The sequence below is a fragment of the Drosophila tropicalis genome, unplaced genomic scaffold (assembly GCF_018151085.1).
Source record: "Drosophila tropicalis isolate 14030-0801.00 unplaced genomic scaffold, ASM1815108v1 contig_158, whole genome shotgun sequence".
Classification (NCBI taxonomy): domain Eukaryota; kingdom Metazoa; phylum Arthropoda; class Insecta; order Diptera; family Drosophilidae; genus Drosophila; species Drosophila tropicalis.
Genome location: NW_027172602.1, coordinates 7,273,101 through 7,290,018, shown reverse-complemented (window position 1 = coordinate 7,290,018; position 16,918 = coordinate 7,273,101). Strand labels below are relative to the sequence as shown.

Genomic DNA, 16,918 nt, shown 5'->3' with positions numbered 1-16,918 from the left:
TGTTTTTATTTTTTAAGACTCTACAACTGTGTAAATCTGATGATAAATTAATTGCAAAACTATATTTATGTCACTGCTTTCAATCACGGCGAATGCCAAGTCACAGTCACTGCATAACGCAATTCGGGCATATCTGATTAGTAGTTTTGATGTAACCTGCAGCAAGCAGCCGGTTATATTTATATTATTTTGTACATTATCTGAATGAAAGAGACCATAAACAATGTGGAGCCTTAAAGCTGTAACTCAATTATGCAAAAATACAGTGGCATGTAAGTGTAAACCATCTACCAGAACCTCACCAGAGAAATTTATATATTCTTATCCCCCAATTATAGTTGGCAACATTAGTGCCGTAAGCACTGCGGGCCTCAAATACTTTGCTCCGCCTATAAAATATGAAAGTGAGCATTATCCCATCCCCTAGCATACATGACATGAGTTTCGTTCAATTAACTAATCAAGAAATCCTTTTTAACCAGACATTGAGAAAGTCGAGCGTCCCAAGTTGCGCATAATGGAGCGCATGCCTCAGTATCCGCCCAATCTGCGCCCGCCCAAGATGCAGAAACGTCTTCGGTACATGCGTGGCCCAGAACTTGTACATAATACCCTGCTCCACAAACAGTATGCCATTGTGGCCACTGGCGGTGGTCGCTTACGTTGGGGCCACTACGAGATGATGCGTCTGACCATCGGTCGTAAAATGAATACCGACACCATGTTTGCCACATGGCGGATTCCCGCTCCCTGGCAACCCATTACCAAAAAAGGACAAGGTCAGCGTATGGGTGGCGGTAAGGGTGCCATAGATCATTATGTAACACCCATACGAACGGGTCGCATCATTGTCGAGATTGCCGGCAGATGTGAATTCATTGAGGTTAAAGGATTCTTGACACAGGTGGCCAATCAGTTGCCATTCAAGGCAACTGTTGTCTCCCAAGAGATGCTCGATCAGCAGCAAGTCGACGAGGACCTTAAAGAGCGCACCAATGAGAATCCTTTTACCATGAAATATGTCATACAAAACAATTTAAATGGCTGTCATCGATGGCTTTCGCCGGTCGATCATAAATGGTTCGGTAAACATCTGTAATAAGAATATATCCTTGCCTTAGATGAGATGTTGTTGTTACTTTATGATTCAATCTTATTTGTTTTTGTGTATATGCAAAATAAATTTAGAAAATTCAAAATTTCCAAATGTGTCTCTGTTTAGTTATCTTTGGGCCTAAGGATAAATCCGTCAAATGGAATTGCTGTAGCCCAAATAATATGTTGCGATAAGATCACTCAATGATCACCAATCAATCATATAGGAAACAAAATGATCGCTCTAAAATAGAAACGACTCAAACTCGACATGTGTAAGTCCAAAATTCATTCATTTAAATTCATTTCATTTCAAAATTCAATAAATTCGGATTTCTGTTGCAAACATTTTGTGTGTAATTTTACCATTTTTCTTTATATGGGTAGTAGTATATGTAATGCATTGTATATTAAAGATAATTATAATTATGTATGTCGTCATCATCAACTTCTTCTTCTTCGTCACCATCTCATCGTCTCCTTCAATCTAACAGTCGGTATCGTACCAGGCAGCCAAGTTATTGTTGTCATTGGGTGGCGTTGGCATGGCATCCAAATCAAAATTTAATGCACCCGCATCAATTTCACCGACATCCATGTCCATCGAATATGGTGAAGTCGGTGCACCACTGGGCGGTGCCACAACAACCGATGGTCCACCGGCACCATTACCGGCACCGCCAGGGCCAGCAACACCGCTAGCACCGCTACCGCCAACTGGGCTGCTGATCTCGAGACCTTGCATCGAATCTATTGGTAAAGTATCATATCCTGTGAAAGAGACAACAGCAAAAATGACATCAAATCACATCGCATCAAACAAAGAAGATAATAAAAAATAAAAATTACAATTTTATCTATATAAAGATGCAAAAACAAAAGAATTTCCATTTTTTTTTTAAATAAATAGAAAGAAATTAGCTGCAAATTAATAAACTAACATTAAAAAATTCTTATCATCTATATAAATTAATGGGCTAAACTATCTATATAAATATATTTATAATTTAATTATCTATGCACATCAATTTCTGATTAAAAGTGGCTAATTTTTTAAAATTATATTCCACAGATATCATGCTATATATATATGTATATTATATGATTTGATTCCTTTGACATGCAGAAACAACAAACAAAAAACTGAAGTGAAAAATAAATAAATCGGAAGTAACACAAAAAAAAAAAAAAACAAGGACAAAAGATCTAACAAAAAAAAATATATATACAACAAATTTGAATACTTTCTGTAAATATAACATTAGTAAATTGCAGTTTTCTTAGTCACCAAAATGAGGTCTAATTTTTTGTTTCTTAAATGAATCCTCTGCAGCTCCTTCTGATTGTATTTTTTTTTTTTTGTTGTTGTTGTAGTTGGGTGTATATAATTGTTGTATAGATTATATAAATTTTGTGCCATGATCTTCTAAACTATATAAATATGATTAAGACCCGTATGTTAAGGTGTGCTCATTTGTGTGTGTTTGTGTGTCTGAGAGTGTGAAGTGTTTTTTTTTTTTTTTACACACTGCAAAAAAATAAGGGTTTTGGTTAGAAGAAGCAACGTTGCTCTGCTCTGATCAAGTTAAGAAACCATTTCAAATTTTCTTTAAAAACTAAGATTTAACTAAGTCAAAGTTTCTTTTGTGGGAAATGATAGATTTAGGGGGTTTCGGATTTTGGAATATCATAAAACAATCTTTCTATACTAGGTTTGAGGGAAAAACAAATGGAAACAGTTTCTTTTGGACACAAAAACACTGCAGTTCCTAAGTTCCTCATCAGAATTCTGATAAAACATATGTAAGTCAAAGATAGCTCCAGAAGGAGAAGGGAATCATTACTAAAACAGAAAGTTGTTTCATTTGTTGTCTTTCTCAAATTTTTAAACGAATAGTAAAGTTTTTTTTTATCTAATATCCTTCTATACTAATGTTACTTCTCTTAAGACTTTTTGTATCTTTGTAATTAAATGTTTTCTTTTAATTTTTTGGTTTTGTAATAAGCGTGCGTTAAGAAGAGGATTAAAGAAAAACCCAATGGAGTAATCTGAACAAGGGCAATGGGGCGGGGCTCTAAAAAACGTGTTTGGTGGGTTTTGGTTTGCGGGAAGGAGGGGAACATTATTACATGCAACCAAATTGTATCTTTGTTTGGTGCTGAACGAATGGAATTTTTAGAACAAAAACGTATAACAAGCAGGGACAGAGTTTAGAATATTAGGGTAGGGGGTTAAGTTAAGGGGGGCGCTATGCGAGTTTGAATTATAGACACAAATAACGAGAGAATAGTTCATGTGTTATATGGCGAGGGGCAGGGGTTCAGGGGCAAGGGTTACCCAATAATAATTGCTTTAAGCTTGGCAAATTTTGAATGTCCACAAAAATTTCTTCATTAAATTGTTTGACTGGGGTGGGGAAGTTAGGTTTTCGGGGGAGGATTGATTGATTCGTTTTGCTCCTTAAATGTCTAATGCTGGACTTTGGGTTTGGTGGGTCATCATTTATACATACCTTGCTGATGGAATGCGCGACCTCCGTGCGAACTGTGCACACTGGGCGGACCTTGTCCGTAAAGGCCTTCATATGCTTCTTCGGGTCCAAGCATATCCTGTGATGGTTGTTTTTCGATTGTTATGTGATGTGATCATGTGTGTGTTTGTGTGTGTGTTTTGTCGTGTGTGTGTGATAGAATTTGATTTACGTTTTTTTTTTTTTTTGATTTGTTTGATGGATGGAGAAGTAAAAGTTGTTAGGACAGAAATTACACGCAGCATACACCCACAACAGGAGTAGGAGGTGTGTATGTGTGTGTGCGAGCGATCGAGAGAAACACAAAGGACGATAGAAGTTTGTTGTCGTTGTTGTTGTTGTGGTGGTGCGTGGTTTTTGGTGGTGGTGGTGAAAGTGGTATTTTCGGTGTTGTTGTTGGTTTTGGTTTTTTTTTTTTGCACACAAATCGTAATCATAATGGAAAAAGAAACAAAAATGTAAAAACAAATAAATAAAAATTTGTGAGTCAATTATAAAGAAACAATAATAATCATAATAATAATAATAATAATTAGGAAGTGGTATACAATTAACAAATAAAAAAAAAACCAAACACAAAATTATATCATATAAACAAATAACATAACACAAGTTGTATAAGATATATATATACTTATATCTGTTTATGTTTATGTGGCATATATGTGGGTCTATATTATTTAGTATGTGTTTATATAAATATATATGTATATGAATTCGCCCCGAAAGTCAGACGATTTGTCTACAATCTCTATAAGCCTACGTTTAGAATTTTACATTTCATAAACAGAACAAAAAAGTTGATCAAATTAAATATATTCCAAGGATATTCTAGAATAGTAAAATGTATATGTATATATGTACAATATTTGTATATATATATATATATGTGTGTATATAATTGATATGAATGAAATAGAATATATATAAATTTTCATATTTACAATTTCCTAGCGTAAAAGAAACGAAAAACAAAAGGAAAGCCAAACAAATACGTAATAGAAAAGAAACAAAAAAAAAAAAAAGCCAAAGATTGAATTGGCCAAAATATTAGCAAAAATCGAGTGATTTAATATAATACTACACTAACTATCCTACATCTGTTTGCGTATACATATCTACAAATATATTTATTCTTTTCTTTAAACAACACGCACCTGCAGATCAGGACCCATGCCTAGATCAGCATTGGCCCAAATATTGTTATCCTCGCGCAGCAGAGAATTGGTCAACTCAATTGATAGGCGCTTTTTGTAGTCCTGCGGTTTATCCTCGCTCATGCGGAAGAGCACAGCTGCGGCATAGGTTGCAACACCTTCGTTGCGTGAATGCAATAGATCGGTTAATGGCCCAGTTGCGCCCTCCTGTTCAATAATCTCGGCACCTTCCTTATCGGCAGCCAATTCGCAGAGCACACCAGCAGCAACGCGCTAAGCAGACGGAATAGACAATAAATTTTTATTAGAAAGAGTCCATTTGATTGTCTTTTGAGTTAAACTTACCTGTATATTCTCAATTTCGTTGAATAGTAAACGCACAAATATCGGTATTACCGATTGTTGGCGTATTAGGGCACGATTATGCGATTCTCGTGCCAATATATGCAAGGCACCAACAGTGCCCTCGACAATTTCCTCCATGCGAACACCATCGGCATAGGCGGATGGCTGCTGGGAGCCAGTTGTGGCAATCGATGAACGTTGCTGAAATCAAATGAAAAGTTATTGATGATAAGGAGATTATTGAGCATAATCAAGACTTACCCTTTCTGTGTCCTGGAAGGCGCGCATTAGTAGACGCACCAAATGATGTATAGCTCCATGCTCACGCAATGGGGCATGATTGGCCGGACAGAGAGCCAGATTGCGTATTAGCCCAATAACGGCCTTGATCAGGGGCCAACGTGATGGTGGATGCAATAGCTTCACAATGACCGACAAGCCATAATTGAGACGCACTGCATTTTGGGCCATCTCCGAGTCGACATGACGCGACGTTAGATGACGCAATGCACAAACGGCCGGCTCGGTAATCTCTTCACGATCACCGGCATTGATAATGGTGCGTACCAGAGCATCGACACCGCCCACCTGGCAGACTGTTGCCTTATTCCGTTGATTGTTGCACGTCAGATTCGAGAGTATGCCGGCCGCACAGGTCACCACATTGACATCGGTCGACCCAAGCACTTGGACCAGCGATTGGAGTAGAGCCTCAAGACCCTCCACTTTGGTGGCAGCATCCGATAGATTACGCAACGTCCAAAGGCAATTTTGAACCAGACGTGGCGACATATTGCCCAAATGCATGGCCAATGCCTGCATGCCACCGGCATCAACAATAGCCGGCTTATTGCTGGAGCACACCGAGAGTACTTTTAGTACCCGTGAGGTGGTCCATAGCAGCTTCTCGTAGTCATAGGAACGCATAATGCGTACCAATTCATTGGGACCACCCGAGGCAAGAATGATAAGTTTACTCTCTTGATTGCCATATGCCAAGATCTGTAGGCAATCGGTGACAATGGCCAAAAACTTGACATTATTTCTCTGTAGAAGAGTGACCATCTTTTGAAGGCCACCAGCCAGGCGTACGGCCATTTTGGAACCATCCTGGTGCAATAGTAGATTATGCAGCGTGGTAATAGCATAGAATAAAACACTTTCCACCGGTGATGAGAGCAATTTCACCAGAGCCGGTATACCGCCACTCTTAAAGATGGCCAACAAACCTTGGCGATGATGCGACAAATTGTGAAGAGTACCCACAGCTGCTTTGGTACTCTCCAGATCGTTGCTATTCGATATGGCCCGCACCAAAGCGGCCACCATCTGGGGGCTATTCATAATGGCATGACGCGACGCTTCCTTCTTGGACAATTGATGTACCATCATTGCAGCCTGCGATACCACCACCTGATCCTCATCGTTCAAGAGTTTAATCAACTCAGGAATGGCCCGTGTGGCCAATTCGGCATCATCCTGATAGTTAATCAAATTGACGACAGCGTGTTTCAACATCTGCGATGGTTCCGACAAACGTTGCACAGCAGTCGGTTGCTGAGGATCGAACTGAGTCGATGGGATCTCAATGCCCTCCTCCAGTGTCTCGGGAAACATGGCGGCACGGACACGTTGAGAGCGTGTCTGGCTTAGCTGTTGATTCATGTCGTCCACCTGATCTTGTGTGAAATTCTGCGGAAAACCAGTATCCAAATCAAACATAAGCGGATCACCATCCATCTCTTCATCCTCTTTGCCGGATAGCGATGGCACCTGAGTGACGGCACCCGAATGTATGCCCGAGTCACCCAGATATGAGTTTTGCTGCCACATAAGAGTCTGCTCCTTTGCCGACACCATGGGCGGTAGATCCGGCGGATTATATTGATTGTTATGGGACACTGCAAGTAATAGGTAAGTGAGTACTAGACTATAGAAGAATAAATGGGCATCTTAAAGACAACTACCCCCATTGTTTTACCCTCCACCTCTTTCTTTGATGGGGTGGTATTAATTATGCCATCTCATGTATGAATGTGCCATTGATTTCTTAATCATTTAAGGCTTGCCTTTGTATATATTCAAGAGATCCCATTCAAATACTTCAAACAGAGATAATATATGCAAAAATGGAGAGAAAAAAACCCTTTTTGTTATAGAAAAAGTGCAATGTATGCAGCAGCACTCATTAATTGAGTTTTGAAAAGGAGGAAAGGGCGAAGTAGAAAAAAAAGGCAGCCAAGTTGAAAATGAAATTGACGCAGCACATTTCGTGTGATTTCCCCCGCCCACAGGAAGGGAAGAGGCGAACCGACTTTCCCCCACATACTTCAAATGTGAAGTGACGCAACAAAAGTTCAAATCTTTTGATTATAATAAGGCTTTCACTAAATAAATGTATTCTAAATTAATTGTGAACACACACATGTGCACAAGTAATCATATGGGAAATATTCAATCTTTTTGAAGCAAATTTTTGTAATTTTTCCAGATGTTTTCAACCCGATTTAGTTATACGGACATGAAATTGTAAGTGATATTTTCTTTAATTTATAATTTATATACTTACTGGTACGATTTTGGGCTGGCATGTAACTCATCTTGGTGATTGAGGCGATTTACACCACACCTAGAAAAAACAGAAAGTAAATATTATAAACTAACTAAATTAAAACCATTATTCGATATTTCTTGCTTGATTTTAAATAAAAAACTATCAAGTCGATTGCACAATTATTGTTACAATATGTTTCGGAACATTTTTGATCCATGTATACACACTTCACTTCACTCCACTACAGGTAAACGAAAAAAAATGCATGAAAATTGTTGTACCTGCTTGCCTTTAAAAGGTTTCAGATGTTTCACAAACAAAAAAAAAAACTGAATTCTCAGTAAATTTGAGGTATTTTAATTCTAATATAATTAAAAGAGATTGTGGGAAAAAACAAACCGAACTATTTAATATGCATAGATGAATGTGTGTACCTATTATTAACACGGAACTCTTTTTATTTCTTCTCTTGGTTCTGCTTCTTGCTGTACTTCGTTAAAAAAAAAGTGGGTATGTACTTGTTTTTTTTTTCAACTTTAGGAGCGGCAGCGTCTTAAAAATGCGACCGACCGAACAAACCGTTAAAACGAAACAGAAGAGATACACAACGACATAAGCAGAGGCAGCGCAGCAGCAGCAGAAGAAGTAGAAGCAGAACCAGCGCAATTGCAACAACAGTGCTGCATTTTTGTAAGGGAGTGAGAGAAATCAGAAATGGAGAGAGAGCGAGTGGGAGAGAGAGAGAAAGTGGCAAGTGAGTTTCAACCAACTGCATTATGCTGCGCAGAGTTTGTGCCTTTTCACTTAGATTAAGCACACACACACACACTTGCATACATATATATACACATATAGCCACATAAATGTATATGTATTTATGTATATGTTACATACAGAGCACACTTTGCAAAGAGAAACAATAAAAAGATGTTTAGTTTTAAACATTTTGATTTTGTTTACATGCATTGTATAAACTTAATGAAATGAAAAACAAACAATATAGCATAGAATAAAACATTTTGTTTGGCTTGCCTTTGCGCTGCTGTGTGTGTGTGCGTGTGTGTGTATACTTTGCAAGTGTACCACACCCCCGCTCCCATGCTCAACAACCTTCTCCTCGCCCGAGAATCTGTTTTCTAATTTTTACAACACCATTCATGCACCTACACAAATTGAAATTGAATATTTTTACAACTTACCGCGTTTATAATTGATAAAACTGCTTGGAAGCAGACTAATTTTATTTTAAAACGCACTTAAAGTACAATTAAAATGAAGAAATATCCAGTTCACAAAAATTTTCCCCACTGAAAACTATGTATATGCTGACCAGTGTGACCGCTGGCAGTTAACTGGAGAATGACAGCAACGTATATCGATAGGTCGGACTGCCAACCTGCTCAGCTAATACCCTCTTAAAAATGAGTTGATTTCCGGTGTAAACAAATGTTATTTACATTTATTTAAGAGAAATAATGACTCACAAAAAGCGAATAAAGTTATATTTGAGAGAACACATTCCTAAAGCAAGGAAAAAGGAAACTTGTTTCACTGAAAAATATACATAGGAGCAGAGATCTGTAAAGTTTTTAACTCAAAACCAACGCAGATTCTCTTTCTTTGTTTACGATGCCCCCTCGACCCCCTGTTGCATTCTAGGATGCTAACTCTTCAACTATTCTTAATTCAAAAATGGGTCTCCATATTGAATTCAATGTCACTGTTATAATTTAAATAAAAACAGAGTTTGATACATGATTCGTATGTATTTATGTATCTACTAATGTTTGTATGATGATCAGGATATACAAACAAATAGTTACACACATATGTATGTATGTAAGGTCCGTATAATCTGTTTTAGTTGGCATATTCTGCAACTGTAACATAGGCCCCCCCTCCTAAGCAAACAACCAACTCACATCATCATCGGGAAATGTTTTCTGCTTTCTAAATACTTTTCTATCTCATTAACTTAATGAAACTGTAATATATTACTACTTACCGCGTCAGTAATTGTTAAAACTGCTTTAAAGCAGACTTAAAGTATTTAAAACCACACTTTAAATGCAAGTAAAATGAAGAAATATCCACTCCACAAAAATTTTCCCCACTGAAAACTATGTATATGCTGACAAGTGTGACCGCTTGTAGATAAGTTGAAAAGGGTCAACTATTTATCGATAACTCGGACTGCCAACTTGCTGATTAAAACCTGTTTTTTTTCGCTTATCTGATGTAAACAAATTCTTGGAAGACTAAACGCGGCTGACTATTAGGAAAATTTAAATATTAATTTCTGATATTTTGATATTTGTGCATTTGTATTATATTCTTTATTAATTTCCATTCACCTTTGATATATGTAGTCTCTAAATTCAGTGATTTGAGATTTCCCTTTCGTTACATGTGCATGTTTATTGAAACTATGCAACTGGATATGTTCCCTGATTATCAATTATTCTCAACACATTTTGTTGCTGATTTGTTTTGCGCGATTTTGGCGGTTCATCAATAATCCGCATTAGAACATTTTTATTCCGTTCAATGTCAGCACCGTAAAGAGTATAGATTTTCGCCAGCCCAAAGTATGCAGCCAAAGTAACAATTCCTATTAAAGGAACAAGGATGGCCAAGCCGCCTATGCAGGCGACAAACATTACAGAAATAATAGTAAGGATTGTGCCTGTTCGAAAAATGAATACATTAGCGTAATGTTAGGCACCAAAACGAATAGATTTACCCTCTAGCATCAGGAGTCCTGTAAAGGCCATTGCCATGGTCGCAATGCCAAAGCCAAATATGATAAGAAATGGTAAAAGGCAAACTATGCTGGCGGCAAGCAAAAATATGGCTAAATGAGGATTACGTGCGCACCATAAAGCAATAGATTCAAATAGCTGATAGCCTCCCAATTCGGACATCACGAATGAGGCGAGCCGGCGGATCTGTTGCCCTAAAAGACATTCGACATGTTTTATTAAATGTAGAACAAGAATCGATTTAATACTTACAAAATCTGTTAAAATTCTGCATTAGGACATCAAGTAATTGCTCGGGATTCAGGGATAGCCAAGTGAAACTAATGTCCTCTTCCTCCTCTCCCGATTTGGCACTAGTGTTTCCGTTGCCATTGGTGCTGATATTGGGATTGGAATTAATGCTGTTGTGCTGGGATTGCTTTTTCTTGGTATTTTCATTATGATGCTCAGCGGCATTCTTCTTTTTTGATTTATTTGAGTGATTTGCCTATGACAAAATTAGTGTGTATAAAAGTCGCAAAATTTAAAAAATATTTGAACTTTGCCTTTAGTCCGGTTTCTCATGTTTTGCTTACCATTTTTCACCACATCAGACCCGCTTTTCACCACAAGCCTCACTCTCACCACACCACCCCCCGTTAAAGCGATTTATTTTCCTTACCAACAACCATATTTACAAATTTGTCATCACTAACTATTTTTGTTTGTTAAAATTTTCCAACACTGGCTTGTTTATATTATTATTTTTCTTGTCCCACGAGAACAAAATCGTTATTGGTTTTGTAATTATTTTTAATTATAATTTAACAAAGAAAACATAAACAAATAAGTCAACATGGGGCGCCGCTCCATAAATACCACCAAAAGTGGTAAATACATGAATCCTACGGATCAGGCGCGTAAGTGCATATAACTCTGTATATATAAATATCCGGTGCAAGAGATTTCCGTATTTGCAGGCAAGGAGGCGCGTAAAAAGGAGTTAAAAAAGAATAAAAGACAACGCCAAATGGTAAGGGCAGCAGTCCTTAAGAACAAGGATCCCTCCCAGATACTAGAGGAGATGGAAAAGATTGACGAGATGGGTAAGTGAGCTTAAACCCTTTTCCATCGTAAATACTCATGATGCAGTTCATCTTTGTTTTGTCTGGCAGAGTACAACGTATTGCAGCCATCGCCATTAAATGAGAAAGTGCTGCGTGATAAACGAAAAAAGCTAAAGGAAACATTTGATCGTGTAATGCGACTCTATGTAAGCATTTATTGGATTACTCCACAGAGATATATAGTTAACTCTGGCACCTCTCTGTTTCTCAGCATAATGACGAGCCCGAGCACTGGGCAGAACTAAAGCGTAAGGAGGTGGAGTATGAGAAGAAACGCCTGAAGAAACAACAATATTACGAAAGCGTCAAGCATGCCCAGAGTGTTCAGATTGATGAGATTCCCTTGCCGGCACCGGTTACGCCGGGAACATCCGGACCCAGTAGTGTAGGTGGTGTTGGTAGTAATGCTGGTACGAGTGCTCCAGGATTTGCGGCGCCAGGAGGCGTAGGTGGTGCAACTGGCATACGGCTGCCACCGCCACCAATGACTATGGCCTTGCCACCATTTGCTCCGGGTGCTCCGCCAGGCGTAACGGCGAAGAATATAGAAGCAGCAGCTGCTGCTGCCGGTGGTGGTGGTGGAGGTGCATCTGAAAGTCAACACTCCTCGGATAAGTCTAAGGACGATGATGACAAAGATTGGCGTGGTGTGCCCCCAGGACCACCGCCAGATCTGTTTGCCATGACCGAATTAGATTCAGATGCCGAGGGTAATACAGATTATGAGCCCGATGAAGAGGAATTGGCGCAGAAACAAAAAGAAGAGACTGAGCCAATTGGTCAGAATATTGATGAGTTCATGAAGGAAATGGAACATGTACACAAGCGGAAGCATCGCAAACTCCAAAAAGAGCAACAGGAGAAGTCGGACGAAAAGAAAAAGGACACTAAAGGCGGTAGCGGGACGGACTCGAAGTCAAATTCGGCAAGTGATAGCGATGACGATTACGATGATGATGACGATGATGAGACAAATGTTAACGATGATGACGCCCATGATAATAATCATGATGCGGATGTGGATATGCCGGAGGCCAAGTCTCAGTCGTCGTCGTCTGCGTCCAGCAAAGCAATGCCATCATTACCAGCCGCCCATCAGCTAACTGCACCATCAGTGTTAGCACCACCAACAGCACCACCCGCACTGCCAACCATACCGCTGCCTCCTACTAATACGGTCACAACAACCTCTGTACCAGCTCCACCGCAGTTATCACAATTGCCGCCGCAATTACATAATATAGCGCCACCGCCGCCGGGTATTATGTTCCGTCCACCGCCCATGCGGCCCCCACATCATGGTCCTGGTTCAGGTTTTGGTTTGCGAATGCCGCGTGGTCCCCCTCCTGGTTCGCGACCCCCTCATGCTCTCGGTCCCATGCCACGTATGGGCATAAGAATGCCACCTGGGCCACCACCAGGATTGCCGCCACGAATGGCTCATCATAACAAACAAGGCGGTGGTGGGCCTGTTGGACCTGGTGGACCAGGAGGAGGTCCAATAGCGCCAAAAGATTCTGCTAAAGGTGTTACCACTATTACAGCGAAACCACAAATCAGGTCGGTGCGCTTCCCTCTCCCCCCTTTTCCGTTCCTTTGTTGCTTGTGCTTTGCTTATTCTAATGGTTTCCATTTTTCCTTTCAGGAATCTAAGTGCCGATGTCACGCGCTTTGTGCCGTCCACATTGCGTGTTAAACGCGACGATCAACGTCATCGCATATCGAGGCCAAAGCATGCGGCTGGCGCTGGCCCTGATCATCATAGCCATAATCCAAATGAGGCACACAGCAAACCACCCACCAAGGATGATGCCTACCTGCAGTTTATGAATGAAATGCAGGGTCTGCTGTAGCCAAAAAGGATGATGTACCTTAGTTTAGTTTAAATTTAGTCCCCATCCCCCATTACCATCACGCTTCGTCCCCTGATCAGAATAAAAGTAAAACTGGATTTTAGTTGAAATCCCTTATTAAGGCTCCCGCTTAGATACAATTACAAGCTATGATTTTTCTCAGAATTTGATTATTAATATAATTTTTACATGCTTTTTATATAGACGTGTATATTTATAAATTAAAAGTGCGTTCATTTCAAGTGCCTGCTCCTGATCCTGCCGCTGTTCCTGTCGTTCCAACTGGTGTTGCTGTCACTGCCTTTGTGTTCTTGTTCTTGTGAAATGGGCGCAACTCAATGATATCCGTCTTAAGGGCACGAAACGATTTACGCAAGGTATCCGATACTTTTTTTGTATAACTTGTCGTATTGCTACATAACGATAATTTATCTTCACCATTATCCTGACGTCCATTGGGACTAAGATCACTGGCCAAAGGACCTAATTCGTCCTCTTGTTGCTGTCCCTCGGTCCATGTATTACGCAAATATTTGCGATTAAAGTGCAACTGTGGTGTACCCCATTTACGTTCCAATTCCTGGCTAGCATTATCATCCCCTGTGGAATCCGGAGTAGATGGTTCGTTTTTGGCAGCTTGTTGAACCTCGGCAACAGCTTCTTTGAATGTGCGTGTGATGATCATAGAGGTCGGTATACTCTTGCCATTAACTCCAGCATTCTGCAATGGCTTATATTCCATATTCAGACTTTGACTTTGACGTGCCGGCTTGGTGACAATGCGTCGTGGTGATTTAACGGCCAATACCCCAACCCGATAATGAAGAACTTGCTGAAAGAAGTAAAAAGAATGAGAAACGAAGTCCGTACAATTGAAACCTTTTCTTTGGCCAGCTGGTGTTACCTTTTCGGGATCTATAAAGCGTGACAGCTCAGTGAGTCCAATGCTTACGCATGTGCCTTCCATCAAGATATCGCGATCGTATTCACTGTGCACCGGAAACTTTTGTGTCAGCGACAATGCCTCATTGTCAGGCTGCAAAAGGGTCACCTCGTAGGCATAATTATATTTACTTTCCCGCCGATTCGACGTGCATGTCATAGTGAATAGAATGCGTGTCTTGTCATAGATCTCATAGAAATTGAACATCTCATCGAATGCCTCGAAGACATAATAACCAGTTAATGGTTTTCTTCTCTGGGACATGTTCCATATTAGATTGCTACTGGGTGAACGGAATAATTTATCCGTGTGTTCCTTCTCCAGGTGCTCTTTCCATTGAATTTCACGTCCCTGCCATTTACAATCGCCCCACACACGGCCCATAAAACATTTCATTGGCTTGTATATACATTGCTGTTCATGCCATGGAAGCAGAGCCACGGGCATTCGTACCATGCAACCGCCAGGAGCATTATTACACCGGAAATGGGCCTTGGCACAGAGAGCCTCTACGGTCAGAGAGCGAGAATTGGTAAACGATTCCTAAAAGTTGTGAGGAGAAGGAGTTGGATAATACATTAAAATTCAAACCATTAAAAAGTGTATATTTTAAAATTAATCAAATGGATACATTTCGAATGCCAATATATAAGAATCCGAATCTTTTGTCTGTTTCAATCAAGTTTACCTCTTCAATTTAAAAGCTATTGGAATAATACTTGGTATTTTATCTTTTTATTACCTAGATGAGATAAAGTATGAAAATGGAACGGACGGAATCACACCACTTTAACACTATAACCTGTCATTTAAAGGATATATTAAGCAAACTTCATTGATATTTATTTTAATTTCTGTCATATGCTAGGAAATGGTTCTTAAAATTGTACTCTCTCTCTCTCTCTATTCAAGAATCGGTTTCATTTCTCCTATCTGTTCTTTATAGATAGATGTAGATAGATACTTTGACTGTATGAAGTTTTCAAATACAGTTACTAACGTCATGGGGCTGATAACAATTGATAATAATCCCCCCCCACCGCTGACGTCAATGTGTGATTGTACTTTACCTTACACAGGGGACACATGAGTAGAATGCGAGTGCATTGTTCACAGACACTGTGACCGCTTTTACATAGTAGTACAGGTGCCTTCATGGCACCGGCACAGCCGGGACAACGTAACTCCTCGATAAGTCCTTCATAGTGACGGACAGAGATGGTTAAATTGGCATCGCTAGCACCTTCCTCTTGTGTGGGCGTTGCCTCTGCTATGCTCTGTCGAAGTAATGTAGGTGAAGCCGAAGCTGAAGCTGTTATGCCGGCTACGGTAGTATTTCCATTGACCAATGGTGGTGTTCGACCATCACCAGAGCCGGTACTCCGGGTACGACTTAACATCGGAGGTTTCGGTGGCGGCGGCGATAATGGTGAACGTAATGTGGTTGCTGTTGTGGGACTTGGAAGCGTGGCATATTTCACATTCAAGGCCAATGTTGTTGGTGGCGGAGGTTTCGTTGCTTTCGGTTCCTCTGTTGTCGTCTCCGCAGTTGTCTCAGGAGCTGGCGCTGGCTTGGGTTCGACCTCTGGTTCAGACTCTACTTTTGTCTCTGGCGGCACTTTCTCACTGTCTTCGGTAATGGTGCTATTGAGGAATATGCGACGCTGTTCACTATTTATTTGCTCAATGGTCTTGAAGTGCCCTTGAATTTGTAACGGCTCCACAGACACTATGGCTTTGGTGTTGCCAGATGTCACCGAAACGATCTCATTATCCTGTTGGCCACCATTCGTATTGGCAGTGGCAATAGGAACAATCTTCTCCTCTTCGGTACTCATAACTTTGTCATATACTATTTATTGTGTAATCACGGACAGTTGGTCTAGCCTCAGCGTTAACGTTTTCTATAATAATATTTTTGCAGTTGTCGACAACGACGACGACAACGACGACAACGTCTTCTTTTTCGTTGGTCGTATCTTATCAGAAGAGACGCCTAACTAAACTAACTTTGCTGGCAATCGATTTAGATTCTTGATATTTGTTTATATATACAGTATATAAAATGTCGTATGTATGTACATAAGTCTCTAGTACATATCAAATCTTTTTGTTTTTGTTTCCAGTTCCCCTCTTGTCCTTTTGCAATTATCTTTATCTTTTCGGGCCACCTTTCACTCGCCGACTGAATGAAAAAAACTGAAATTGAATTTGAATTATTGGACATTTGCGGTTTGGCCTCCATCGTTTTCCCCTTTGTATCTTAGCTCTTTTTCCATTTCCATTTTCCCCCATTTGCTTTCTCTGCTATTGCATTTGCAATATGCTGTTGGAGCAGAAAGACAGCCACACGGCAGCGAAATCAATGTCAAGGTGTTGACAGTCTAAACATTTGGGGGTTGTTGTTATTTTTCTATATACCCACTAAATATATATTGTGTTTGTGCATGTTGGAAACTATAAGCTTAAAAGGAAATTGGCAAAAAAAAAAAACAAGAAAAATGTGTATTTGAATTTGAATTGCCATCGATCGATAATCAGCAACTGAAAAGATCAATTTAATCGAATAATT

At 39.8% G+C, this 16,918-nt stretch overlaps 5 protein-coding genes across 8 annotated transcripts; 2 read left to right on the top strand and 3 right to left on the bottom strand.

Moving 5' to 3' along the window:
• Positions 1 to 112: 112 nt before the first annotated feature.
• mRpL16 (mitochondrial ribosomal protein L16) lies at positions 113 to 1,199 on the top strand. The gene is made up of 3 exons (XM_068302982.1): positions 113 to 272; positions 339 to 404; positions 483 to 1,199. Exons 1-3 carry the CDS (start codon positions 224 to 226, stop codon positions 1,097 to 1,099), a joined length of 732 nt encoding a protein of 243 aa, XP_068159083.1. The 5' UTR covers positions 113 to 223; the 3' UTR covers positions 1,100 to 1,199.
• A 229-nt stretch (positions 1,200 to 1,428) lies between these two features.
• arm (armadillo) lies at positions 1,429 to 9,839 on the bottom strand. Of its 4 annotated transcripts, none has more exons than XM_068302533.1 (7): positions 9,688 to 9,838; positions 7,698 to 7,757; positions 5,390 to 7,029; positions 5,129 to 5,329; positions 4,784 to 5,056; positions 3,609 to 3,705; positions 1,429 to 1,866 (listed from the first exon to the last, which is right to left on the bottom strand). In XM_068302533.1, the coding sequence occupies exons 2-7, from the start codon at positions 7,726 to 7,728 to the stop codon at positions 1,583 to 1,585; spliced, it is 2,526 nt and encodes an 841-aa protein (XP_068158634.1). In that variant the 5' UTR covers positions 7,729 to 7,757; positions 9,688 to 9,838; the 3' UTR covers positions 1,429 to 1,582. The 4 variants fall into 4 exon arrangements, with proteins under 4 accessions (XP_068158634.1, XP_068158635.1, XP_068158636.1 ...); XM_068302534.1 differs by lacking the exon at positions 9,688 to 9,838 and adding an exon at positions 8,882 to 9,029; XM_068302535.1 differs by lacking the exon at positions 9,688 to 9,838 and adding an exon at positions 8,117 to 8,247.
• Positions 9,840 to 9,987: 148 nt separating this feature from the next.
• On the bottom strand, positions 9,988 to 11,101 carry Ldaf1 (Lipid droplet assembly factor 1). Its single transcript, XM_068302788.1, has 4 exons — positions 11,020 to 11,101; positions 10,697 to 10,931; positions 10,426 to 10,638; positions 9,988 to 10,368 (listed from the first exon to the last, which is right to left on the bottom strand). Exons 1-4 carry the CDS (start codon positions 11,020 to 11,022, stop codon positions 10,109 to 10,111), a joined length of 711 nt encoding a protein of 236 aa, XP_068158889.1. The 5' UTR covers positions 11,023 to 11,101; the 3' UTR covers positions 9,988 to 10,108.
• Positions 11,102 to 11,149: 48 nt separating this feature from the next.
• Positions 11,150 to 15,007, top strand: LOC137586668 (WW domain-binding protein 11). Its single transcript, XM_068302787.1, has 8 exons — positions 11,150 to 11,343; positions 11,404 to 11,529; positions 11,599 to 11,696; positions 11,762 to 13,110; positions 13,196 to 13,780; positions 13,870 to 14,092; positions 14,152 to 14,338; positions 14,671 to 15,007. The coding sequence occupies exons 1-5, from the start codon at positions 11,280 to 11,282 to the stop codon at positions 13,401 to 13,403; spliced, it is 1,845 nt and encodes a 614-aa protein (XP_068158888.1). The 5' UTR covers positions 11,150 to 11,279; the 3' UTR covers positions 13,404 to 13,780; positions 13,870 to 14,092; positions 14,152 to 14,338; positions 14,671 to 15,007.
• LOC137586667 (uncharacterized) lies at positions 13,554 to 16,520 on the bottom strand. Its single transcript, XM_068302786.1, has 3 exons — positions 15,417 to 16,520; positions 14,308 to 14,889; positions 13,554 to 14,235 (listed from the first exon to the last, which is right to left on the bottom strand). Exons 1-3 carry the CDS (start codon positions 16,182 to 16,184, stop codon positions 13,642 to 13,644), a joined length of 1,944 nt encoding a protein of 647 aa, XP_068158887.1. The 5' UTR covers positions 16,185 to 16,520; the 3' UTR covers positions 13,554 to 13,641.
• Positions 16,521 to 16,918: the final 398 nt, after the last annotated feature.

Bases quoted from the DNA above. Each gene is read 5' to 3' on its own strand.
- mRpL16 (XM_068302982.1), top strand. From the start codon at position 224: ATGTGGAGCCTTAAAGCTGTAACTCAATTATGCAAAAATACAGTGGCA. The intron at 273-338 runs GTAAGTGTAAAC...CCCCAATTATAG, and splicing joins ATGCAAAAATACAGTGGCAT to TTGGCAACATTAGTGCCGTA. The intron at 405-482 runs GTGAGCATTATC...CTTTTTAACCAG, and splicing joins TCCGCCTATAAAATATGAAA to ACATTGAGAAAGTCGAGCGT.
- arm (XM_068302533.1), bottom strand. From the start codon at position 7,728: ATGAGTTACATGCCAGCCCAAAATCGTACCA. The intron at 5,330-5,389 runs GTAAGTCTTGAT...ATTTGATTTCAG, and splicing joins CCTTCCAGGACACAGAAAGG to CAACGTTCATCGATTGCCAC. The intron at 3,706-4,783 runs GTGCGTGTTGTT...CAACCATCACAG, and splicing joins GCATGGGTCCTGATCTGCAG to GATATGCTTGGACCCGAAGA.
- Ldaf1 (XM_068302788.1), bottom strand. The intron at 10,639-10,696 runs GTAAGTATTAAA...AATGTCTTTTAG, and splicing joins GCAGAATTTTAACAGATTTT to GGCAACAGATCCGCCGGCTC. The intron at 10,369-10,425 runs GTAAATCTATTC...TTTTTCGAACAG, and splicing joins AGGACTCCTGATGCTAGAGG to GCACAATCCTTACTATTATT.
- LOC137586668 (XM_068302787.1), top strand. From the start codon at position 11,280: ATGGGGCGCCGCTCCATAAATACCACCAAAAGTGGTAAATACATGAAT. The intron at 11,530-11,598 runs GTAAGTGAGCTT...TTTGTCTGGCAG, and splicing joins GGAAAAGATTGACGAGATGG to AGTACAACGTATTGCAGCCA. The intron at 11,697-11,761 runs GTAAGCATTTAT...TCTGTTTCTCAG, and splicing joins ATCGTGTAATGCGACTCTAT to CATAATGACGAGCCCGAGCA.
- LOC137586667 (XM_068302786.1), bottom strand. From the start codon at position 16,184: ATGAGTACCGAAGAGGAGAAGATTGTTCCTATTGCCACTGCCAATACG. The intron at 14,890-15,416 runs GTAAAGTACAAT...CACAACTTTTAG, and splicing joins TCATGTGTCCCCTGTGTAAG to GAATCGTTTACCAATTCTCG. The intron at 14,236-14,307 runs GTAACACCAGCT...TACTTCTTTCAG, and splicing joins GCTTTATAGATCCCGAAAAG to CAAGTTCTTCATTATCGGGT.